General features: G+C 55.8%; 4 protein-coding genes across 6 annotated transcripts; 1 reads left to right on the top strand and 3 right to left on the bottom strand.

Annotated features, from left to right (window-relative positions):
• Positions 1-30: 30 nt before the first annotated feature.
• Positions 31-2,795, top strand: ZGLP1 (zinc finger GATA like protein 1). Its single transcript, XM_028521304.2, has 5 exons — positions 31-170; positions 418-792; positions 1,701-1,786; positions 2,137-2,230; positions 2,397-2,795. Exons 1-5 carry the CDS (start codon positions 31-33, stop codon positions 2,524-2,526), a joined length of 825 nt encoding a protein of 274 aa, XP_028377105.1. The 3' UTR covers positions 2,527-2,795.
• Positions 2,796-5,248: 2,453 nt separating this feature from the next.
• On the bottom strand, positions 5,249-12,909 carry ICAM5 (intercellular adhesion molecule 5). The gene is made up of 11 exons (XM_028520125.2): positions 11,532-12,909; positions 10,337-10,606; positions 9,829-10,149; positions 9,314-9,601; positions 8,757-9,011; positions 8,382-8,630; positions 7,662-7,904; positions 7,295-7,573; positions 6,969-7,208; positions 6,312-6,578; positions 5,249-5,690 (listed from the first exon to the last, which is right to left on the bottom strand). The coding sequence occupies exons 1-11, from the start codon at positions 11,611-11,613 to the stop codon at positions 5,416-5,418; spliced, it is 2,769 nt and encodes a 922-aa protein (XP_028375926.1). The 5' UTR covers positions 11,614-12,909; the 3' UTR covers positions 5,249-5,415.
• A 220-nt stretch (positions 12,910-13,129) lies between these two features.
• On the bottom strand, positions 13,130-14,688 carry ICAM4 (intercellular adhesion molecule 4 (Landsteiner-Wiener blood group)). Of its 3 annotated transcripts, XM_036032317.1 has the most exons (4): positions 14,160-14,688; positions 13,913-14,006; positions 13,489-13,794; positions 13,130-13,341 (listed from the first exon to the last, which is right to left on the bottom strand). In XM_036032317.1, exons 1-4 carry the CDS (start codon positions 14,307-14,309, stop codon positions 13,223-13,225), a joined length of 669 nt encoding a protein of 222 aa, XP_035888210.1. In that variant the 5' UTR covers positions 14,310-14,688; the 3' UTR covers positions 13,130-13,222. The 3 variants fall into 3 exon arrangements, with proteins under 3 accessions (XP_035888210.1, XP_028376867.1, XP_035888209.1); XM_028521066.2 differs by having other exon boundaries at positions 13,913-14,688; XM_036032316.1 differs by having other exon boundaries at positions 13,489-13,791; positions 13,913-14,688.
• A 1,092-nt stretch (positions 14,689-15,780) lies between these two features.
• ICAM1 (intercellular adhesion molecule 1) lies at positions 15,781-23,851 on the bottom strand. The gene is made up of 7 exons (XM_028521303.2): positions 23,648-23,851; positions 21,434-21,694; positions 17,599-17,904; positions 16,949-17,236; positions 16,615-16,869; positions 16,196-16,444; positions 15,781-16,109 (listed from the first exon to the last, which is right to left on the bottom strand). The coding sequence occupies exons 1-7, from the start codon at positions 23,703-23,705 to the stop codon at positions 15,931-15,933; spliced, it is 1,596 nt and encodes a 531-aa protein (XP_028377104.1). The 5' UTR covers positions 23,706-23,851; the 3' UTR covers positions 15,781-15,930.

Genomic DNA, 23,851 nt, shown 5'->3' with positions numbered 1-23,851 from the left:
GATTAGGGAAGGGGGCTGGGCTGGGGCATGATGGAGGCCAAGCCAGCATCGGATCTCTCTATGATGCTGCAAGAACTACTGGCGCCATCCTGTCTGGACCCCGAGCCGCTGCCCGGACCCCCCACCCAGCAGGCGCCAAGCACCCCAAGATGTCTCAGACCCAGTGGCAGGTGCGTTAAGGAGCCGCCCCTTCCCCCAATCTCACCCAGTGGTCAAGGGGTCATGACCTCTGGTTCCTGGGGTTATTCAGGGGTTGCAGTGTTAGTTACTGGTACTTACAAAGAAGAGGTTCTCACCCCCAGGGGTATGTGGGTCATATGTAGTCAGAGGCCATGCAATTGCCCTTGCCCCGTGTCTCTGAGGCCTATGTAGGTGCTGCCCAGGGACAGGGGTGACCACACTGCCCCTTGTCCCCAGGTCCTTCTGGCCTGCACCTCAGGATTCAGTCACCACCCTGCGCTTCCTCCGAGAAACAGCAGAGGGGCTGGCTGAGCCCCCTGTCCAGGATACCCAGGCCCTGGGGCCCTGCTGGGAGCTGAAGGCCCTGGGGGTGCTGGGACCCCCACCTCTGGCCAGGGATACCAGGGCCATGCTGACCCCTATCAGCCAGCAACGGGGCAGTCTGGGGCCTCTGGGGACTCCCTCAGCCCCTTCAGGCCCACCCCAGAGGAGACCCCGGAAGCAGTCAAACCCACACCAGGGTGCTGAGAAAGTGGACCCCCGGTTCGAGGGAGTGACCCTGAAGTTTCAAATAAAGCCGGATGCCAGCCTACAGATCATACCCAGCTACAGGTAGGAACTGGCCCCGGCAAGGGCACCCTTTGTGCACTTAATGGTAGGGGCAGAGGCCTGTGGAGAGGCACCTCAAGGCCTGGGCTCATGGTCCCCTACACCAGCCCTGCAAGACAAATGGCCCAGTCTCTGAGCAAGACTGGTGCCAGTCATGGCCTTTGTGCCATAGCCTTGCATATCCCAGTCTGGGCCTGGTCTCCCCTTTGTGAGTGGGGCCCAGGCACATTGAATGCTGCTGCTGCTGCTGCTGCTGCTGCTGCTGCTACCATTATTTTTCCCAATAATGAGAATAGCTATCATTTGTCAGGATTAACAGTAAGCAGTGACATGCAGCATTTGATGCGTATAGGTTCACTGAAGCCCTGTAAAGCCCATTTTGCAGATTTGGAAACCGAGGCACTGAAGGAGACATCTCTTGTCCAGGGTCACACAGCAAGGGCAGGGAGAAATGGGATTTCAACCTGTCAGGCTGACCCCAAACTGACTCTCTCCTCAAAGTATTATTATTATTATTATTATTATTACTAATGAGAGATAAAGCCAGGTCTTCTGGGCATCACATGCCTCCTGAGGGATTCCTGATAGCTTATATTTTTTTAAATCCTCACCTGAGGACATGTTTATTGATTTTTTTTTCTTATTGACTTTAGAAAGAGAGGAAGGGAGGGAGGTCGGAGAGAAAGGGAGAGAGGAACATTGAGGTGAGAGAGAAACATCACTTGGTTGCCTCTCCTGTCTGCCTCAACCTTGGATCGAACCGGCAACCTTGTGGTGTACCAGACAATGCTCCACCCAACTGAGCCACCTGACCAGGGTGTGCCTGATATCTTGATAGTAGATCTTTATTTTGGGGGGCTTCATGGGACAGGATACAGACCCCCCAGTACTAATACCTGTCTACTCCCCAGCCTGGCCTGCAGCAGCCGCTCTCAGGGGCCCTCCACAGGCCCTGCTGGGGGCCCTGAGGCCGACCTAGGAGGCAGTGAGGCCCTGGGTGAGTCCTGGAGACCTGAGAGCTATAAATATAGGGGTGGGGGGAACCTTCCGTCCTCCCTGTCCTTTCTCCCCATCCTGCTTCCCCATTTAGACCCATTCTGGATGAATCTCAGTGCCCCCCTTCAGTCTGCTGAGTCACCCCCTCCCCCAGCTTCCTCCTCTGCGGAGCTTTGCCATCTGTCTCCCTTCCTGACTTTCTCTTCATCTTAGATCTGGCAATACCAGGGTCTGGCCCCAAGCCAGGTGGGGCCTTCACAGAGATCCTCCCAAATTTCCCCACCCTACACGGGCCTTCCGAGCTGGGACTCTAGGCCTCTGACTCCTGCTCTTTGGCCTCTACCCCTTCAGGGCCCCGGCGCTGTGCTTCCTGTAGGACCCAGAGAACCCCACTCTGGAGAGATGCTGAAGATGGGACACCCCTGTGCAATGCCTGTGGTATCAGGTCCGCAGAACGGAGGAGGGAGTTGGGGTGGGGGTTCCCAAATTGGCCTGTGTAGCTAGCATGGGGTATTAGGCAGGGAAAATACCCATCTTTGGGGAAGTGGTTTTCTAGAGTGGTTTCTGTGCCCCTGGTGCATCCTGATGTTGATTTCATACCCCCACCCTAGGTACAAGAAGTACGGCACCCGGTGCGCCAGCTGCTGGCTGGTGCCCAGGAAAAATGTCCAGCCTAAGAGGTTATGTGGCAGATGCGGGATGTCCCTGGGCCCCCACCAAGGGCCAACCCAGGAAGGGTAAGCCCTTCCTTACCCAGCCAAGCCTGTGCTGCCTCCGTTTCTCTAGGGGGAGAATGGGAAGAAGCCTTCCTAGGAGGCATGGGGAAGGAGCTTGGGTCCCACGGACTCCAGCCTGCCTCCTCTCTGCCCTCTCCCCATTCAGGGACACCAGGCAGAAGACTCAGGCCTCAGGCCCCAGAGCCCCTGTCTCAGGGGGGTCACTGGCCCCCTCCTTGGCCCCTGCTCCACTCAGGCTTGGCTGAGCTCCCCTCAGGAAATGTTCTCAGTAGTGACACTCATGCTGTTTGTCAAAGCAGGAACAATAAAGAGCAGAACTACTCAGAGAATGGCTGCTGTGACTCGGGGATCCCAGCTCATGGTGCCCTCACCTGCCATTCCCCCAGCCCCAGAATGGGGGCAGGTGTTTTCTCATTGGGGTTCTGAGGGACACACACAGTCATAGAAAGGCACCAGCCCCCCACAGGGGATTAGCCACCACACACACAGACAACACATGTAGAAAGACATGTACACAAGACAGGCATGCATCAACACACACGTAAGACACACATGGACAGACACATATGTGCCGACACTCATATGAGACACACATACACATAGAAACAGACCACACACAAGACCAAAAGATACATGGATATGTGAGAGATACACATGCCAACAAACACAGACAAAACAGACACATGTGAACACATAAGACACACAGATGATACACATTGGCACACAGTGATAGACACACGTGGGCCCTTTGTCAGCTCCACCCCTCCTGCAGAATGTCACTTCTTGGGTTCTTACAGGCACCAGTCCCTGCTGTGTCCCCTCCCCCTCTTTCAAGATTTCTAACCAAAAGGTGTCCCTGCCTGAAGCCAAAGGCCGCATGGGAAAGGCAGGCCATGCACAGCGCTCAGCCTTGCCACTATGGCCAGGGCACACTGACCATCAGTACGTCTGGGAGGGATGGACAGGAGGGAGGCAGGGAGGGAGGGGTGTGAGTCACAGAGGTGGTCCCTGCCTTGGGCTAAATGAGACTTGCCTGGCCACACGCCCAGAAAGGCAAGTCCCCCTTTGTCTCCCCTGGGTGGGCCTGTACGGGAGGCCTGGGCCCGGATTCCTCAGCCCTCACATCTCGAGTCCTTTGGTCCCTTCCTCGGTGCAGAACCCTCCCCCCACCCCAGGACTCCGATAGTCTAAACCAGACATCCCTCTCGCACCCATGGCAGGCTCAGGTACAGCGCCTTGCTGGTCTCCTGCTTAGAACTTACCAGAATTTTCAGATCTCTACTTCTCCAGGGTCATTTCTTTCACGTTCCTCTCCTCTACTGGACCGTTACTACGAAGGTGCTAGGTTACTGCCACATCTGTGTCCCTCACCATGACAGGCCTCCCCAGTGTCCAGCATGGAGAACCTCTTCAGGAGCCACACTGAATACATGAAGGTCTGAGACCGTGTCTGCAAAACCCCTGGCTATTTGTGGCCATTCATTCCACGTTTATTGAGGAACTACTGTGTTCCAGGCCCAAGGGGGGCACTGCACGGTGAACAGTACAAATATCCCTGCTCTAGTGCAGTCAGTGTTCTAGAGTGGCAGTAAAGAAACATTCAGTTACATGTCTAGTAGAATGTCAAGTAGCGAGGGGCGCTACAGAGGGAAGAAAGTACAAGAGGATATAAGTTGTTGGGGGCTGGCCTTCCCTATGGTTCTCAGGAAGGCCTTTCTGAGGAGGTGGCGTTTGCACAGAGACCTGAGGATAAAGAAGTAGCTATGGGACTATTTGGAGTGAGGACACTCCAGGCAGACAGAATGGCAAAAGCAAAGTCCCTGTGGCAGACAGGACTTTGTGGAGTTCAAGGAACCTAGAGGAGGTGGGTGGGAGCAGAGAGAGGTGACTGAGGGGGTCAGTCAGCAGGGGCTGCACCACATTTGTGCCTTGTTGCCTTCTCTGCTTGGCACCCAGCATTGGCTTGGCCTCTAGTGCCCCCATTTCCTGCTCTCACCTTGGTTCTCGAAATGTTTGCAAGGGCAGCTGATGGAGCTGGAGCTGTCCAGCCCTGCTTCCTGCATCTGCAGCTCTGTTCCTGCTTTTGAGGGAGGAGGAGACTGAGGGGGTGGGGTGGGGGGAACACATCTGTTCTCTCCTTATGCTGTGGGGAGTGAGTGGGGTAGTGGTGTGCCATGGGGGCTGCAGCGGATACCCTGTGTGTCTGCTCTGGATCACGATGGGCCAAATCCAAAGGTAGGTTAGGGGTAAACTGAGGCACTGAATAAAGGAAGCATTGAGAGTGGGGCAGGGACATCCTGGGGACTGACACCCATAGCTGCAGCCACTGCCTTCCTCTACCATCTGGTCCAGGCCTCAGGGCAGGATGCCCAGATCCCTGGGAGGGGGGCTCCATGCATCCTGGCAGCCTCAGCTCTGCCGGGAACCAGGCATGGGGAAGTACCTAGCTTCCACCCCCAAGAGTTAGCTAGATGAGTGGTCAGTGCTGGGCCTAAGAGATAAGCAGCAAGGAGAGGGAGGAAGGAACTTGGTCCCCACCCTGGCCCAAGGGTCCAGCCAGTGCAAGAAATGGGGAAGGGAGAGAAGCTCCAGGTCACACCATGCAAAGACATCTTAGACTGTTCCCCATACACAGTAGGCCCTCAAAAACAAAGTTGTTGTTTTTAATGAGTAACCCATGGAGTTAGGATTCGAACACTGGGCTGCGTCAACATTGCAGAGACAGACACAGACCTGGAGTCCTTTATAAAAATTTTATTGAGGGGGGTAGAAAATGGGGGTGATGCCCTGGAGTTGAATACATAAGTAAAGGAATGAATAAATAGAACAAAAATAAGCCCCTGGTATGTGTCTGGGGGGGTGTCCCCCGGCCTGCGGGGAAAGGGGAGTGGGCTCACGCTGATGTCAGCTGGATGGCGAAGACCTCGCCCCCCACGGGCGCCTCTGCAGTGCCCTCAGGTTCTGTTCCACCTTGGGCACTGGTGCCCCCGCCTGTGCCACCGCCCGCACCATTGAGACAGACAGCCTCACCCGAGCTCTCAGCTTCCTGCACGTTATACTCGCCCTTCTTGCAGGCAGTGGACTGCACATAGAAGGCCAGGCCGGCCCCTGCGGCCAGCAGCGCTGCGCCCCCCACCGCACCTCCCACGGCGACCCACAGCCACGGACCTGCGGGGTAGAACCCCTTAAAGAGGGTGGATGAGTGCTTGGGGTCCCCCCCACCCTGATGAGATGCCAAGCCCCAGCCATCCCCAGTGCTGATGCGACTCATGACCCACGTTACACGCCACCCCAGCACATAGGGGTATAAGCCCCTGGCTGAACAGAGATACCCACGAGTCAACTCTCCTCATCCCCCAAACGATGAAGGTGTGTGGGGGGATCTTATCATTCCTCTACCTCAGAATGAACCAAGCCTCAGAGCAACAGGAAGTGGGAGAAAGGATCTGGTTAAGGGCCCCCCACTCCCATCCTCTGCCCTTGGTCCCTCTCCACAGTGACACAGTGGAGGGATAGTTGGACCAAATCTCCAAGAGGCAGAAACTCTCCCTGCAAGTTAATAAATCACCTCCCACAGCAGTCACAGCCCTGGAGTGTTCCTTCCCTTGAAGTTTATTCAGCTCCCTCTCCCTCCACCCCCACTCTGAGCCAGCCATCAAAGCCCCACACCGTCAGGATGCCCCTGACTTCTACCCTGGCACCCATCGTTCTATTCTGTGGGGACTGAGAGGGGGGCAAGGGCAGGGTCAGGTGTCCCAAGGCACAGGCCACACCCCAGGTGCCACTTACCAGCCACACGCACGGTGATGCGCCGCACGTGGCGACCATGCGCGTTGGTGGCTGCACACTCGTACTCTCCTCCGTGGCTGCCTAGAGCCCCTGCCACGCTCAGCGTGCTGTTGTTGCTTGACAGGCCTATGTTGAGCGCCCCTGGGGGTGCACGCCAGCTGATCTGGGCAGGGGGCCAGGCCTCAGCGCGGCAGGTCAAGGTAAAGTTCCCGCCTGGCCACACACCTCCTGGAGGCGAGGCAGCCAGCTCAGCCACCACTGGCCGGTCTGCAGGGACAGGAGATTGTCAGCTCTGGCCCTAAGGCTCACTACAATCTAAGATCACCCCTGCTTGGATGTGCAGGTGAGGATCCTGCCTCCCATCAGAGGCCCCTTCCCCTACAATCTGGCTGTAGTAGGTACTAAAATCCCCCGCGCTTCCTCACTGAATGGGAGGAGATGGGGGCCTGCTCCAGTGCCCTTCTGACCCAGGACTCGAAGCGGGCTGGGTTCTGTTCCCCAGAGTTTCCATTGCCCTGCCTTCGGGTTTAGGCCAAATCCCTTGTGCCTGAGAGTGGGACTGGGGGAGGTGCCCTTGAACTCCCCTGTGCAGTCCCACTGCTGGGAGTCCCTGCTCTGGGGACGGGGGACCCTCTGTCAGGGGCTGCCCCCACTCACATTCCACACCCACGGTAATGGTCCGAGCCTCTGTGCCATGCGGGTTGGTGGCCAAGCAGAGGTAGGTGCCTGCATCCTGTCGGGACACGTGCAGCCGCTGAGGCCAGGGGGCACCCTCCCGGGAGCAGCTTACTTGTGGGGAAGGGTGACCCAGGGCGGCACAGGCCAGCACAGCAGCCTCAGCCCCTTCCAGCCACGTCTGGTGACTCGGACAGGTGGACTCATTCATTTTCGGAGGTGCTGCAAAGTAGCCATGGGGGTGGGGGTCAGGTGGGAGCCAGATGGAGACACCCCCTACTCCCGCCCTCCTGGGCCACCCAGCTCACACTCCACGTTCACAGACACCATCTTGACCATGGAGCCATGCCGGTTGGTGGCGTTGCAGGTGTAGATACCAGCAGCAATTTCACTAGGGATGCTGGGGGCTCTGACACTAGGGTCCGGGGGTGCCAGAGGCAGCAGCACCCCTTCACTGGTGCCCCTGGAGCCAATGCACTCCACTCTTGGCTGTGGCTTCCCAGCAACCTCACAAGAAAAGAGCCGTCCAGATCCTTCCACCCATGTCCAATTGCTGGGGCAGCTCAGCTCCTCAAAACTGGGACCATCTGGGGAGCAGAGGGTCCCACAGGCACTGAAAGGCAGTCCAGGGTTACCCAGACATACCCTAACTTGCCCCTTGCTGCCTTCACTCACATTCCACTGTGATAGCCACATTTTTGGCCGCAGAGCCTCGAGCATTGGTGGCTTCACAGCGGTAGGTGCCTGCGTGCTCCCGGACCACACGCAGAAGGCCCTCGATGACTTCAGCCTCTCCAGAGCGCACACAGCTCACGTTAGGTGGTGGCACCCCATGTGCCACACAGGTCAGTGAGGCCTCTGTTCCTTCCAGCCATGTGATACGTTCTGGGCAGCCCACGCTGTCCAGGGCTGGTGCATCTGGAAAGGGGAGTGTTGTTGGGTTTGAGGATCATCCTAATGTTCCTAGACCCTCTTCTCTGTTCCAAGGTGGTCATGTAGGGTTGGGCAGGCTATGCCCTGCACAGGGAATCTGAACCAAATGGGTTTCATGCCATCAAGCCATGTGCTGTTTTGGGTCCCCAGGAGCCGAGAGGGGCACCTTGTTCTGATTCCTGCAAAGCGCCCACAGGACCCTCCCCCAGTGTTTGGCCTAAAACACTGTTAGATGGCTTGGAACACACACCTTTCCGAGACTCCTCACACTCGCACACCCCTATGGATAGGCCTACCCTTTCTCCTCCAAGGTCTTCCCCTAATCTGGAACATCAACCTATTTCCTTTCCCCAAATCCTACCGGAAGACACCCCTCAGATCCTGATCCTGCTCTTCCCTGTAAGCTAGCTACCTCTGGACACTGAGAATCTGACAGAGATGCACCCTGTGCACCCCACTCACACTCTACTGTCAGTGTCACGTCCTTGACCACCTTGCCCTGGACATTAGTCGCGGTGCAGCGATAAGTGCCGGCAAGCGCGCGAGTGACAGGACCCAGCAGGCCTAGCGCCAGCACTGCCTCGCCAGAGGGCCGAGCGCAGTGCACAGAGGGCGCTGGGTTTCCGCGGGCCTCACAACGCAGCTCCTGCTCTGGGCCCTCCGGCCACGTCCAGCTCCTGGGACAGTCCGAATCGTCCAGCCGCGGGGCGTCTGCAGACAGGGGTGTGGGATAGAGAGTTTACCCGTGAACCGTGAGAAGGTTCCACTTCCAGGACACGGCCAGAAACTGGTCAGATCTTTGGAGATCTTGAGGAAGAAGGAGAGAACTCAACTCACATAGGACTCGCAGTTCGGTGCTCTCGTTCTTGCTCAGGATCTCCCCGTCCACCTCGAGGGTCGCGTTGCAGAAGAAGCCGCGTCTGTCGTCGTTCACGGTGGCGTTCAGCTCGAGCTGGGCGGGCTGTCCCGGGACTGCAGCTGGAACTCCGTCCAGAGTAACCAAAGCTCCGGCCCCAGCTGAGCAGGTTACTGTCACCATCTTCCCCTCCGGGACGCTGGACTCGCTCACAGTCAGGAGGGGCGCCGAGAAGCCTGGGGGCGGAGCATTTGCCTGGAGTCGATTGACTACACCCCTTACCTGCCGGAAATCTTTGTGGATACCGTGCCTTACTTCTCCAACTGCTCAGGCTCCGCCCCTTCTCACCCCACCCCTTTGAGGTGGTCGAGCCAAATTCCCCTTAGGGGGGCTCAGGCTGCACCTCCCTCGCTATACAATTCGTCCTCCATCTGCACCGCCCCTTCGGTCCTATCAGGCCCCGCCCACTCTTTGTCCCGCCTTCCCGTTCCTCTGGCTCCACCCCCAAGCCACAGAGGTCTGGCTTCACTCCCCTTACTGTAGACAGTCACGTTCTCCCGGGTCTCACGGGTCTCGCCCCCCAGGGTCATGTTGCAGACCAGCTGCCTGGTGCCTTCCTGCTCTGCGCTAGCTGTGGCTGTGGCAGTGGCCCTGAGAGCGTCCCCCTCCAAGGTGATATCAGGACTCAGTCTCTGGTCCCCCAGCGCTAGGTAGACCTGGGCCTCCGAGACTGGAAACAGCCCATCCAGGGCGCAGCTCACAGGTCTTTCTGAGCCCACTTCCAAGAGCCGGGGGACAGCGAGGCGCGGGGATTCCGGAGGCAGTGCTGAGAGTCGAGAAGAGAGCTTGAACTTAAGTACTGAACACCTAATATGTATGTACTAAGTGCTTTACAATCACTATTTTATCCTGCTATCCTCGAGACACAGAGAGGAAAACAGCTTTCAGCTGGTGAGTGTTGGCGTGAGGATTAGAACTCAGATTTCTCTACCTCCAAACTTCTTAAGCATCGGGCCGACCCCTCTGCATCCCCTTCTCCCCACACCCACTCACCGAAGGTTCGGAGCATTCTGGGAGCCGAACTGTTTTCAAACAGCCCCAGGCCGTGGGGTCGCAGGTCCAGCTCCGCGTGGCATGAGAAATTGGCTCCATGGTCCTCCCGCCGCGCCAGTACTGTGGCCGTTAGCACCGCGCCCCGCGCTCGAGGTGGCTCCCCAGAGAAGCTGCGATGGATCAGCTCCTGGGTGCCCCGCAGCAGAGTTATTGTGAGGCTCCCACGAGGCCCAGCGCCAGGGACCCTACAGCTCAGAGTGAAGTTCTCTCCCACAGGCTGCCAGGCAGGCAGCGGCACCAGCTCTACACGATCAGGTCGCTCTGCAAGGGAGGAACCAAGGCTCTTGGAAACGCGGGTCTCAGCTGTAGGTGTAGTGGTACCCAGGGGCCAAGAGGGGAGGGCTTGGGGATCCAGAGGAGGGAGCCTGAAGGGGAGGGCCTCGTGACCCAGGGGGCGGGGCCTGGAAGGCAGAGCTGTGGAGTAAGATCGTGGCTGCTGAGAACTCACGAAAAGTACGAATGAGCCCACGCGCCTGCAGTGTGCGCCGTGCGCAGCGGAAGAAGCAGACCGGCTGGGTCTCCGGCTCTCGGATGTCCACCAGCTGCCGCGCCAGCCAGCGTAAACCCCTCTGGGTTCCATTCCGGCGCAGCGAGGTCTCCAGGCCGCCGCGCTCAGGTCGTGGGCAGTTGGTACTGCAATTCAGCCACAGCGACCCCCCGCGCTCCACGAGGGCCACACGGGGCTGCAGATCCGCCCAGAAAGGCTCCTGAGCGACCACTGCCCAGAGAAATGCAGGCTCAGCATGGGGAGCAATCTCCCTGGCGTCTTAGTGCCCCTATGCCAAGTCAGAAATTCCCGGGGAAGGAGAAGAGGACAGAGGGAGGAGAGAACTCAGGAGTCCCGCGTCCTGCTCAGGCCTCAGGTTTGGAGGTGCGCTCCCAAGGTACAAACCTCCAGGGTGTCTCTGGGACATGGCAGCGGAGAGCTTTGGTCTCCAAGGTGCCAATGGGGTGATGGGAAAGCATGGGGGGGGGGATGAAGGATGGTGAGAGGAAAGATGGGGTCTTCACACACAGCAAGCAATGGCCGGCAGGAGGGTAACCCAGGTGGGGGAATGGGAACGAACTGGTTCTCTGGGTCATCTGGAGAAGGGAGACTAAGGTTGAGATGAGGACAAAGGAGAGATGAGAGGGAATCAAAGATAAAGGGGGATTCCAAACCCAGGTGAACACGAAAAGAGGGCGCGGGACTAGGCTAATGGAAGGTAGCGCAGGAACATCGAAGAACTCGGTTGCCAGGGCTCCGGTTGGGGAGAGAACAGCGCCGCTGAGTCACCGCAATTAGGGAGGACGGGTCTTCGCGGACCACAATTGGGTAAGATGCCCATCCGTGTACCACAGTGCATAGCAAAGCGTGAGGAGGTACCCCAGGAAGGGACAATGGCGACATGGGGTCTCGGGGGTCAAGGTTGGATGCGGAAGAGAGCCCAGGATCTCGGAGGGGTACGGTAGAGATCCGGGCGAGCGAGCGAGGAGTCGGGAAGCTGGGTCTCCAGTGTGTTGGAGGAAGAGTAGAAAGCCCAGGTCTCAAGGTGGAGGCAGAAGCGTGGGAGCAAGGCGAGGGTGCAGTAGGGAGGGGCATGTGGCTGAGGTCAGGAACTCCGCCCCCGCTCTGTCTACCTGGAGTCTGGAGAGGCTCTTACCTGAGAGGTCGATGAGCCCCAGACCCAAGGCAGCCAAGAGGACGAGTAGCGCCCAGCACAACCCTGGCGGGGGCCCTGGCATCGCCGCCGCCGGGAAAGTACAAGAGGAGAGGGGAGCTCGAGCGCTGAGCTGAGCTCGAGGACGGCGGGGCGGGTGGGGTGTGGAGGAGGCAGAATTGTGCTCTGGGATTGGTTTAAGGTTGGTAACTTGGTTTCCAAGGAGGGGGAGGTAGCAGAGGCGACAGGGAGGGGAGGGAGGGGGAGCGTGTGCCAGACTCCCGCCTTGGTGAAGGCGTGCTAGCTGGAGCTAGCGACCCCCGGGGTCTGTGTGGAAGCCGGCCCCATCGCCCGGAGCCTTCTGGGGGCGGCCGCAAGCTCCCGCGTCATCCTCGGCAGCCGTGATGCGGAGGTTGGGGGGTGGGTGGCTGCTGGGCTGTCCTTCTCAAACTCCCACTCTACCCCCAGCTTAGATGCTGTGATAAATAGCTGGCCTCGGAGCTCCGCCCCCGTATTTTGCTCTTCCCACCAATGCCCCTTGGAATTGGTCTGTGGGCTTGGAGCGATTTGGGAAGAGAAGGATAGGTTAGGCACAGTTCTAGGGGCGGGTGTGGGATGCCTCCCTCCGAGACCCTTCCCTTTTAGACCTGGGGGAGCTAGGGATTACAGCACTGCCCCTAGTCCCTCTCTGGCTCCGCCCCCGCACGCCAAAGAGGGGCGGGGACCAAAGTCATAGAGTCAGGAACACTTGTGCTTGCGCGCAGCGTTTGGGCGTCTAAATTAGGGTTGGCTCAGCTCGGGGTCTGTATTTACCCAGCTTGTAGCCCGCACGTGTCTACTCAGCGTGTGCGAGCGTGAGCTGCAGAAGAACGCCCCTGAATTCTCTTTCCGCGCTGTGGGCAGGGCCCTGGACCACGAGGGCCCTGCCAGGCATCCAGTGCGGACTCAGATTGGGTCCACCCGAGACCAAAAGACCAACTGTGACACTTGCCACCCCACATCCAGGCTCCCAAGTGCCTACCAGACTTGGTGACTATGTGAATGTTGTCAGTAAGCGAGTCAGTGCCACCCCACGTGGGCCATCTGATTGCTTCTTTACCGCGGTCAACACATGGGCACCTTTTCTTCGTACCTGTCAGTTTGTCCACGTGACCCCGCCCTTTTGAGCTCCTGGCCGCAGCACTAACGAGTGAACTATGGGAATCACTTCTACATCCATCCTTGTCCTCCAGGAGAGTGCAGGATCAAAAGTGAAAAGGGGGGAGGGGACGAAAACGTAACATCCAATCAGAGCTGCTGCGTGGTAGCAGTGCAGCCAGTCAGCAAAAACCGTATGGTGAAGGTGCCCGCCCACAGCCCAAGGGCCCCCACGGCCCAGGCTTTGCCCATGTGCACCACACTGATAATGCTCACAGGAGAGGTGTTTACTACATGGGCTGGAAATGCGCAGGGATTGGGGAGGCCAGGTGGCCCAACATGAGAAAACCTCAGGTACCTTCGGGGAGACAAGGAACTTGGAGAAAGTGATTGTAACAAGGCCTAAAAAGACCACTTCCAGGAGGCAGTGCCCTAATGGGGGACCTTCAGGCCGCAGGACAGGCTGGCTGAAGAAGGCTTTATTGATCTAGGCAGAGGTCTCCAAATTGTTCCATATTCCTTTTTGCTCTCCCCCTCATCCGCACGGACTACCTCTTCTAAGCCCGGGACTGCATCAGTAGGTACTTTCGCAGACAGGCCGCCCCCACGGCGAGAAGAATCCCCACAAGGGCTGCGATGGACGCGGAAGCCAAGGCTTTGGACGTAGTGTTCCAAGCTGAGGGTAGGAGGTGAGAATTATTAGAATGGAGCACTTACAGGCGTGACGACCCACGTGGAGCTCAAGCTTTGTCAACACATCCTCCTGGGGTCAAAATCCTTCCCCACCCCTCCTCAAGTCCCCAGGATTACAAGGGTGCCTCACTAAAGAATGACAGTGCCATGGGTGCTGAGCTGCTGTGGACCACCAGGCCGTCAAGATTGAGATGCGCGTGGCAGGTCACGAGCTGTCCGAGGTCATTGGGCCTAGCTGGGAACGCGTATGTCAGCGTCACGTTGGCCAGATCCAGGCCTGTGAAGCGCTCCAGGCTCTCGGAGTAGATGACCCGGCCGCCGCGCCGCAGAGTCACCACCAGGAAGCCCACGGGGAACACGTGCGTCACGTGGCAGCGCAAAGTGTGCTGACGGCCCTCTAAGATCGGAGGCTCCAGGATCACGCTCTGTGGCCCTTCTAAAGCAAGAGGGGATTGTTGAGGAAGGTCTGCGGGCGCCCCCTAGCGTGACTGTCAACTGCCCCATCTCTGTCCTCCTCCCTTGTCCCCAGCAAGTCGTGAACCCATATCCCTCACTGTAGGCGTTGATCCTGGCCATGGCCCCTCGCGTTACTCCGGCGCAGGTGAGGAAGCAGTGCACGTCGGAACTCCAGGTCTTTACATCCAGCAGCTGGAACGAGACCCAGTTGGGTCCTCTGAGCGTCTGGCCGGGCCTCAGTCCAGTATGGAGGATGGAACTCTCCAACAGCGGGCAGTTGCTGCTACAGTTGAGCCACACTGAACTCCCCGGTGCCACGGTCATTAACTTGGGGCTTATGCTCACCCAGAACGGCGCTGTGGTCTCTGAGGGCGCGGGAGAGCTGCCTCCTCTAGGGCGTTGAGCCCGTGCAGCTCGGTGCCTCCGTGCGCTCCCACCTTCCGTGTAGGTTGCTGCCAGCAAAACCAGCAGCGAGAGGGGGAGCAGAAACCCCATGGCAAGGAGCCCGAAGTGAGGGACCCTGCACCAGGGAGCCGAGGCTGGCTCTGTAGATAAGGGAACCCAAAACTCCGCCTCCTCAGCCCCACCCGGAGAGACAGAGGCTCCTAGAGGGACAGGAGCCCTGCCATATATACCCCTCCTTCCACTCAAGAATGGGATTCCAAACCAAAGGTTCTCTCCTTTTTCTCAGAGAGGAGTCTAATTTTTCTTGGAGTCTCAAAAGGTCCTAATAAGCCCAAATTTGGATCAGGGCCTCAGGGTTGGGTCTTGAACAGCTGGCTTTTCTTGGGGGAGAAAGTGGGACAGGGCTGTGGAACAGAAGCTAGAAAGGGCTCCAGCTGAAAGTGGCACCTCCCCTCAACTCGCACAAGGCTTGCACTCGGGAGAGGCTTCCCGAGATGGGAGGCAGTCCTCCCCACTGCCTGCAGGGCCCTCAGGGATTTGGAGCTGCCAGAGGTCTGTTCTTAACATTGTCCCATCTAGATGGAAACAAGGACAAAGCAGGAGGCACAGGGGTTGGGCACATGTTCATGAGAACGTATGGTTTATATTTTATTTTATTGATTTTAGAGAGAAAGAGGAAGGGTTATAGAGAAAGACAGATTAATTTGTCATTCCACTTATTTATGTATTCACTGGTTGATTTTTGTATGTGTCCTGACCAAGGACCAAACCTACAACTTTAGCGTATCCAGACGATGCTCTAATCAACTGAGAGCTATCCTGGCCAGGGCAGGACCCCATGGTTTAGCTGTCAGGGAGTGGGCACTCATATTGAAGCATGCCACTGAGTGTGAGCACTCGCAGAGATGCATATGGGTAGAAAGGTTAGCACCAGTGCTGGGGATTAAGAGCCCTGTGGGTTGTCCCTGGGCTTGTCACCAGCTAAACCTTGTCGATTTGCTAGTCCCCTTCTGAGGGAAAGCAGTTTGGCCAATGGAGCAGGAGATCCCACCCAACCTGATCTTTTTACAAGGTGCTCCTGTGCAGTGTGTAGGCAATACAGCTGTACCTGACAACCCTGAATGAGATTAGACTGAAATCTTCCCAAGGGCATGAACTTCTGTTTGTCTTGTTTACCATCCCACCCCACATAAAAGGCACTAATAAATATCTGGAAAAAGAACACACGAATAAATATATCATCCAAAGCTGGAGCCAGTCCGTAGGCAGCACTGCCAGAGGGGGCCTCTGTCAGAAGTGTGAGAATTTGTGTTTCAATGCTGTCCGTGCCTGGGCAGGGCCACTTCTTTCTCAGAACTGTAGGGCCTCAGTTCATGCAGCAGGGAGTGAACTTCAGTGCTTTCCAGATAGGTGTCCCCATGTTGGAGGTATATGTCTCCACCACACCTCTCAGGCTGGGTCAGCCTGTGACACCCCTGACAGGCATGCCCCTAGTCTTGCCCTGGAGTTGTGGCTCAGTCCTGTGGCTACAGGTCCAATGTGAGTCCTGAGTGTACAGGTACCATGACCCTCAATGCTGTCTGTCCTCTGGCTAAGGCCTCTGTCCTGTGCTCCGGCATCCCAGGACAGTGGGTGCAGCTGAATGGCAAATGTCCACCACTGTTCAGTGTAGCGCAGCTGCCACCGGTGAAGGCCCTGTCCAGGGACAGGCTCAGGGTGGTGTGTTCGGTGTGTTCAGCTTTATGTTACATGCTTCCTGGGCCTTCTGTAGCTTGTATTCCCGGATTTTCCGCTGGCGGTTATAGAGGTAAACAGCTGTGCTCACAGTGACCAAGAAGACAGCAGCTGCCACCACAATGATGATGACCATGTTATTATTCTGGTCATGGTCTGTAGGGAGAACAATAGGAGGAGGTGAGGACTGAGCCAGGTTCACTGCCCCTGTCCTGCCCAGCCCTGAACACTGGAACACTTACAGTTCACGTTCACAACCACTTTACAGGTGACCACACCATGATAGCCGCTGGCCTGACAATTGTAGGTGCCCGAAATATTCCGCTTGACAGTCTTCTGGACCCCAATGGATAGCAAAGCCTTGTCCCCTATCCGGTGACATTTCACCTGGGGGGTGGGGTTCCCCCTGGCCAGGCACTTCAGGGTCTGCTGGGAGCCTTCCTGCAAAGTCCAGTTTCTTGGGCAATCACTTTCGTCTAGTCGGGGGCCATCTGGAACAAGATGAGGGACAGGGGGTCAGAGACCAGAATACCCCTCACCATGCAGGACTGGAGGACTTAGGGAACCCAGGGTGCCAGTGCGGTAGGCCCCAGAGGAGCTTATGAAGTCTTAGGGGCTGGGCCTTGGTGGTTAGGGGTCACTTCCCCACAGCCCCACTCACAGTGGACAAGGAGCTTCTGGGTCTTGTTCTTGTACAGCTTTATCCCATCCACCTCCAGGACAGCAGAGCATGAGAAGTTACTTCCGTTGTGCTCCTCACTGGCATTCAGTGTGAACCGGGCACTTGAGCCTAGAGTCCCAGCTAGGGACCCATTCAGCATCACTACGGCTCCAGGATGGGCGTTGCATTCCACTGTCACCATAGTCCCCTCCGGGACCTCCGACTCGCTCAGGGTCAGGTTGGGAGCTGGGAAGCCTGGAGGACGTGCACACAGTGAGCCCTGCCCCTAGTCCTGGCTCCACCCCTCAGAAGCCCCGCCCCAGTCTCTACTTACTGTAGATGGTCACAGTCTCCCTAGTGCTCCGACTCCGGTTTCCAAGCGTCACTGTACACTTCAGCTGCTGGATGCCTTCCTCCCCTGCATTCACCCTGACCAAGGCGGTGGCACAAAGGGAGTCATTGCCGTACTTGACTGTGGGTTCCAGCCTCTGGTCCTCCAGTGCCAAGAAGACCTGGGCCTCTGAGGCTGGGAACAGCCCACCCAGGGTGCAGTTCACAGGCGACTGTGTGCCCACTTCCATGATTCGGGGAGTAGCAAGATGTAGGCCGATCTCTGGCAGGACTGACCAGAGAGGATGGGTGTGAACAGAGGGGGACTGAAGCCCTTTCCTATAGTATTTTCATCCCAACACCTGGAACTCCTCTTCCTAGGAGACTCTGTGACCTTGGTCATCTCTGACCCAGGACACGTGACACCCCTTGCCCTGGGTCACAACCTTCTCAGAAGATCCTGTGGTCCAGGCACCCCATTCCCAACACCCCACCCCAGTGGCCAAGAACATGGTCTTCCCAGAAGCATTTGTAATTTAGGTCACTCCCTTCTCAGTACCCTTAGAGCCAGGAGCTCCTCCTTCCTGGGAACCCCACATCCCAAGCAGGAACACCACCTGAACCTGTCCTCTTGCAGACTTCCCAATGACTCACCAAAGGTTTGGAGCTGTCTGGTAGCTGAGCTGTTCTGGAGCAATCCCAGGCTTTGAGTCCGAAGGTCCAGTTCTGTGCGGCAAGAGAAATTGGCGCCATGGTCCTCTCTGCGTGCCAGCTCTGTGGTGGTGACTTCAGCGGGATGCCCCTTCACAGGCCACCGGTCCAGCACCTCCTTCCCTCGGAGCAGCACCACAGAGAGGTTGCTCCGGGGTGCACCTCCCTTCACCTTGCAGTGTAGGGTGAAGTTTTCACCCACAGGCTGCCACTGGGGCAGGGGTGCTAGCTCCACATATTCTGGGAACGCTGGGGGAGAGGAAAGGAAGGAGTGTCCTATGAGCTGGACAAGACACCCACCAGCAGGGAGCACTGGGGCACCACACCTGGGTCAGGGGAGCCTTCCACTCTCCCCTGCAAACATACCCCGAACCACCTAAGCCATACAGGAATGTTAAGAACTTCAGGGGAAACTGGTGAGTAGTCCCCAAGTGGTTATGAAGGGGCAGAACAATTCTTTATTTACTGTAGCATCTAAAAGTGGAAAGTGGGAAAGAAACACAGAGCCTATTACCAGGAGTCCAGTGAAATTGCATGCAGTAAATTTCAGCTGCCCAGTCCACTACAGATTGTTTTAGAAAGACTCCTGCTACCCCGTCTCCTATCTTGGCCTCATTTTTCTCTATAGCACTCCTCGCCCTCTGACATACAAGGTCATCTACTCAGTGAGCTTGTTTCTCCTCGATTTTCCCCTGCAGAATGTCAGTCCAGGAGTCAGGGACCTTTGTCTGCCTAGTTCCCATCATGCTGTTGGCACACAGTAGGTACTCTGTATTTATAGAAAGAATAAGATTAAACCACACACACTGATTCAAGGCCTTTCAGGAGTCTGCTTTTAAGAGAAAGGAGTTTCCAACTGTGCTGTGTGATCCCCCGAGATGTTAAAAATGTTAAGAACCCACAGACACTCAAAATGCAACTCTGAATAGCCCCTGAAAACACAGCCTGTGGGCTCAGTTTTCCCAGGTCAGGGTATCTAGTCTGAACCAGGTGAGAGAATTCTGAGCCAGTGGGATTTTATAGTAGAGCCCTGGTGAGCTGTGACTTAGCACTGAGCCCCACCCCTCCCCTCACTCCCAGGCTCCCCAGGAGGGAGTCTTGAGGGCTCTGGGTCACTATTCCCTTCTCAAGAGGCCCTAAAATGTCACTTGGCAATGCTGTTAAAATGTCAGGGGCTTCCAGCCCTTAGGGCAGCAGACACTGAGCCTCAGTTTCCTGAGATGTAAAGTGCTGCTATTGGAGGTAGGGTTAGAATTAATCCATTTAAGAGGCCAAGAGAGTGGATGTAAATGGACATAAGGTTTCCTTTTATGGTATTGAAAATGCTCCAAAATTAGATAGTGGTGATGGTTGTACAACTCTAAACACTAAAATTCACTGAATTGCATGCACACTTCAAAGCTTAAGAAAAAATAAAAAAAGGCTGAGAAAACCCTCAGGCATCCAGCTCTGACACTTAATCGTCTGCTGCAAACCACAGAGCTAGAGGCCCCCTTGAACCTCAGCCCCACATCTCCAAGCCCAATTCTTCGCCCTGAGAGCCAGACTGAAGCTGAAGGAAGAGGTCTGTCTTGCCTGTCTCTCCTTGACCCCTCACCTCTATCCCTTGCCAAGTCCTGGTCACTCTGCCCTTCAAATATTTGTGCTTCCCTTCCTGTACACAGCCACTGCCCACAAGACATGTGGCCTGGGCCGGGCCCTCGTCCAGCTGTTCCCTGGCTTCCCATAAGTCCAGCCTTCTGCTATCTAGATCCCTGACCTGCTCACACACCTTTGAAGTGTGGCTCCCTATCACCCTGAGGAGAAGGTACCAACTCCTCAGCCTGGCATTTGAGGACCTGCCGACCTCAGCTCCAGCCTCACAGGTCTGTTGATGTCCAGCCCCTCCTGCCCTCTCAACTATAGATCAGCACGTTTCCTCACTCCAGACCTTGGCCCATGCTGTCCTCTCTGCCCAGAATGCCTGTCTGCTGACTCCTGTGCAGTCTTCAAGGCCCAGTTAGGGGTCACCTCCCACAGGAATTACCACTCTAACCTTTCCAGAGAAAGCTTAGCCACCCAGGGACACCCCTCAACTTTACCCTGAGGGTAGGGCAGGACCAAGCCAGAGTGTCTCCTAAATGACGCCCCTGCCGCTGTGTGCCCACTGTCCGCTCCATTTCACAGAGGTGGAAGCTAAGGCAAAGGCTTGTGTCCAGAGTTGCAGAGAGAGAAGGGGCAGAGCCAGCACTCACACCTGACATGCAGGGCTTTCAGCTGCCAGGCCGAGCTGTGGAAGGGCCTTCCAGGAAGTTTCCCTGGGGTTTTCAGAGGCCACCGGGATGTTTGGGGACTTCCCTCATCTGGCCAGCTGAAACATGCTTCAAACATGCTTCAAATCAGAAGCAAATATGCTCAAATCAGAAGCAAAACTAACATTTGCCCAAAGGCTTCCTTGCCCAGACACCATGAAGATGGAATGTCCTTCATGCCTCACTGTGTCATTATATCCATCCCAGGAGGTCTCGTGTGGAAGTCAATCAAGAAGCCATGTCCTCCACAGTCACCCAATTAGTAAGGATCACGTTGGGACTGGAATCCAAGGCCATCTAGTCCTAAAGCCTCTTGGCCAGTGTCCGGCCTTCCTTCCTTCCTTTCTTTTTGTTTTGTTCTGATTTGAATTTTATTTATTGCCTACAGTCATAGTAACGCATTCTCATAGTTCAAAATGCCCAAAGGTTAAAAAAAAGGCACAAGGAGAAAAAACTCATCTCCTGCCCTTTCCTAGAGTCTCCTGCCCTCAACTAATATGGTCGTTTCTTTCAGTAAACACAGCCTCCTTCACCCCACTCCAGCCACTCCCTAGTACCCCGGGTGGCATGCCTCTCATTCTGGGCATAACTTACTTCTTTTGAACTTGACCTGCTTAGATCCTTAGAGCACCTTCTCTCTTGGGACACAAGGAGATTCCTCATTCGTGTACACAGTTGCATACTATTCCATTGTTTAGTCAAACCACAGTTTATCTGCCAGACCCCAACATTTGAGTGGCTTGCAAACTTTTGTCCTTTCAAATAACACGGCAGTGAGCCTATTGGTGTGGCTCAGTGGACTGAGAGCCAGCCTTTGAGCCAAAGGGTCACCAGTTCAATTCTCAGTCAGGGCACATGCCTGGGTTGCAGGCCAGGTCCCCAGCAGGGGGCGTGTGAAAGGCAACCACACATTGCTGTTTCCCTTTCTCCCTTCCCCCTCTCTCTAAAAATAAATAAATAAAATCTTTAAAAGAATCAAATAATGCAGCAGTGAATAATTCCATCCCACCCTCAGTTCCGTTGTGGGGGGAGACATGTAAGCCGATTCCCAGGATCTGTGTCAAAGGACACATCCCTGTGTTGTTTGAAGAACTGAGTCCCCTTTCCCTGCCTGGAGTCGCACTTCTTTATGCTCTCACACTGTCAGCAAGGTCCCAGGACGGCCTGCTGCCCTGTAGTCTTGTCAGCATAGCTCTTGTCATTGTGGTCAATATGTGAAAAAAGCCACCTCAGAGCTAGTTTTAATTTGCATCTTTTTTTTTTTTAAAGTCAGATCTAGGGTCTTGTCAGAGGCCTAGAGAGCCAGTATTCTCTAATGTGCTGAATCCTTGTTGTTCCTTTAACTACACCCAAGGAAGTTCAAAGAGGGGTTTTAAACAACAAGGAGGCTTTCTGAAGATGTGCCCACCGGACCTTCAGCGACACCCTCCCTGGCACCAGCGCCCCCAGCCAGCATGCCCCATTCAGCCCCGGGCCCAGCCACTTACAGTACACAGAAAGGGATATTGAAGCTCCGGTCTGGCTGTCACCACAGTTGGAGAAGCATATTGGGGTGCTGTCTTCTTGTATGCCACTGAGTTCATAGGTCACCCAGTTGCTCCCATTGCTCACTAGCTTCTTAGTCAATAGAGTCTCCAGACCCAAAGTAGCATTTTGATCACAGGTAGCAAGGCAGGTCACGTTCATGGAGCCTCCTCGGGGTATGATGGCTTCTTGGGGTCGCACTGATGTGCTGGCACTTCCAGCCCCTGGAACAAAAGTGTGGAGAGGAGCTTAAGGCATTAAGAATTGGGGTCATCAACATTCCTGGGTACCCAGCCTGTGCTGGGGCACAGCCTTGAACAAGACAAAACTCTGCTGTTAGTGTGGGAGAGAGAAAAATTCCTGAGCAAACAAGATAATTAATAACTGATGCTAAGCAAAACTCTGACAAAAACAAAACTGGGTGGTAAAATAGACAGTGACTTGGTGACAGGGTGACGTGTGAGCAGATATGAATAACAAGACGGGCCATCCAGAGACAAGGGGAATGAGTTCCAAGTGCAAAGGTCCTGGGGCAGGGCAGCTGCAGCCAAGTCAGCAAGGGGAAGAGCTAGGGGAAATGAGGTCAGGGAGATCATGCAGGCCATACACAGTAAGCCTTGCCAAGGATGTGTTTTTCATTCTGAGGGCAGTGGGGAGCCATGGGAGGATTTCAGCAGGAGGAACATTGGCATCAGTGTCCTCACTCCCACAAGGTCAGGTGGGGGAACCAGTCCTCAGGGGACAGAGGGGTCCATCAGGCCGGTTCCTCACTCCCTTCGACAAGTGGTCTCTCCTCTTTCGCCTCAATATCCACATCTGTAAGGTGGGTGAGTAGAGTTCCCCCAACCCTGATAATGAAAGTAACCCCTAGGGCAGGGCAAGGAGCAAGAAGCCCCCGGTAAGGCAAAGGACTGTGTTAGCTCCCTCAGACCTTGGCGCTTCCAAAGCTGAAAAATGTCTGTCCCATCTGAGCCATTCTGTCCTACCCTATCCCCAAAAATTCCTGCCCTCAGCTTTGGGCCTACTTTATCTAGGGTGGGAGGGGGCATGTGAAAACAGTTCTCTGAGGGTGGTCCTGGGATCATTGTCATTTCACAGAGGGAAATGGTGAGGCCTGAAGAGGGGAAGTTACCCAGCCAGAAAGCAGTAGAATCTGGACTGCAGTCTGCATGAGAACATTTTGCAGAGCTGGTAATCACGGTCTTCATCTTCCACTCTCGTGCTCCCCAACCCTGACCACTTTTGAGACTCTCTAACCTTCTTCTCTCCTCCCTCCTGGCTGGAGTTGGTGGGGGGCTGCTGGGGAATCTCACTTCTCGGCCTCTGGTCCTTGGGCAAGTCAAACCTGGAATTCCCCTGAGCAGAAGCAGGTCTGGACTTCCCCAAGAGCAGTAAAGGAGAAACAAAATGTGCTTCGGGTTTGGGGGTCCCCAGCCTGCTCAGAGAGTAACCACACTCATACCACCTGACTGCCTCCTGGGGCTAGGCGCTGTGCTGGGTCAGGACACAACCAAAGCAAAGTGGCCATGATTACATTATGTCCTCCATTTTACAGCTGAGAGTCAAACCCATGACAGGCTGGCTTTTTTTTCTTTTTAATGTTTTTTGTTTTTTTTTTTATTTTTTGAGAGTGGAAGGGCAGGAGAAAGAGAGGGAGAGAAACATCAACGTGTGGCTCCCTCTCGTGCATCCCCAACTGGGGACTCAGCCTGCAGCCCAGGCGTGTTCCCTGTGCCCTGACTGGGAATCAAACCAGCGACCCTTTGGTTCACAGGCCAGCACTCAATTCACTAGTCACATCAGCCAGGGCTCTTTTTTTTTTCTTTTTAATTTATTGATGCGAGTGAGGAAAAGGGAGGGGGAAGGGGAGTGGGAGAGGAAGAGAGGGAGAGGGAGAGATTGAGAGAGAAACATCGATTTGTTGTTCCACATATTTATGCATTCATTGGTAGATTCTTGTGTGTGCCCTAACCCGGTATGGGACCTGCAACCTTCGGGTATTTGGAACGATGCTCGAACCAACTGAGCTACCCGGCCCGGGTCTGGCGGTTGACTTTCAATGCGTGGCTCTAGCCTGAACTTCCCCTACACAGCTACCTAAATACAAATGACCTGGTCCCCAGCCCCCCGCGGCGCCCAGGGCACTGGCCCGACGACATCCCCCATCCTCGACTCACCTCGGAGCAGAGCCCCTAGCAGGGCCAGGAGCACTGGCAGCAGAGATCCGGTGGCCATGGGAGCCGTAGCGACCTAGGCAGGAAGAAACTAGTAACGTAGAGATGAGGAGGTCGGTTTGCTGGCACGGACTGGGCGCCAGGACGGCGCACCGGTCCTTTTATAGAGAGGTCCATCGGGGGCTGAGGGGCGGTGCTGTCTTCCCG

The sequence above is a fragment of the Phyllostomus discolor genome, chromosome 8 (assembly GCF_004126475.2).
Source record: "Phyllostomus discolor isolate MPI-MPIP mPhyDis1 chromosome 8, mPhyDis1.pri.v3, whole genome shotgun sequence".
In the NCBI taxonomy this organism is placed as follows: Eukaryota; Metazoa; Chordata; class Mammalia; order Chiroptera; family Phyllostomidae; genus Phyllostomus; species Phyllostomus discolor.
This window is presented reverse-complemented; position numbering and strand designations above follow the sequence as displayed.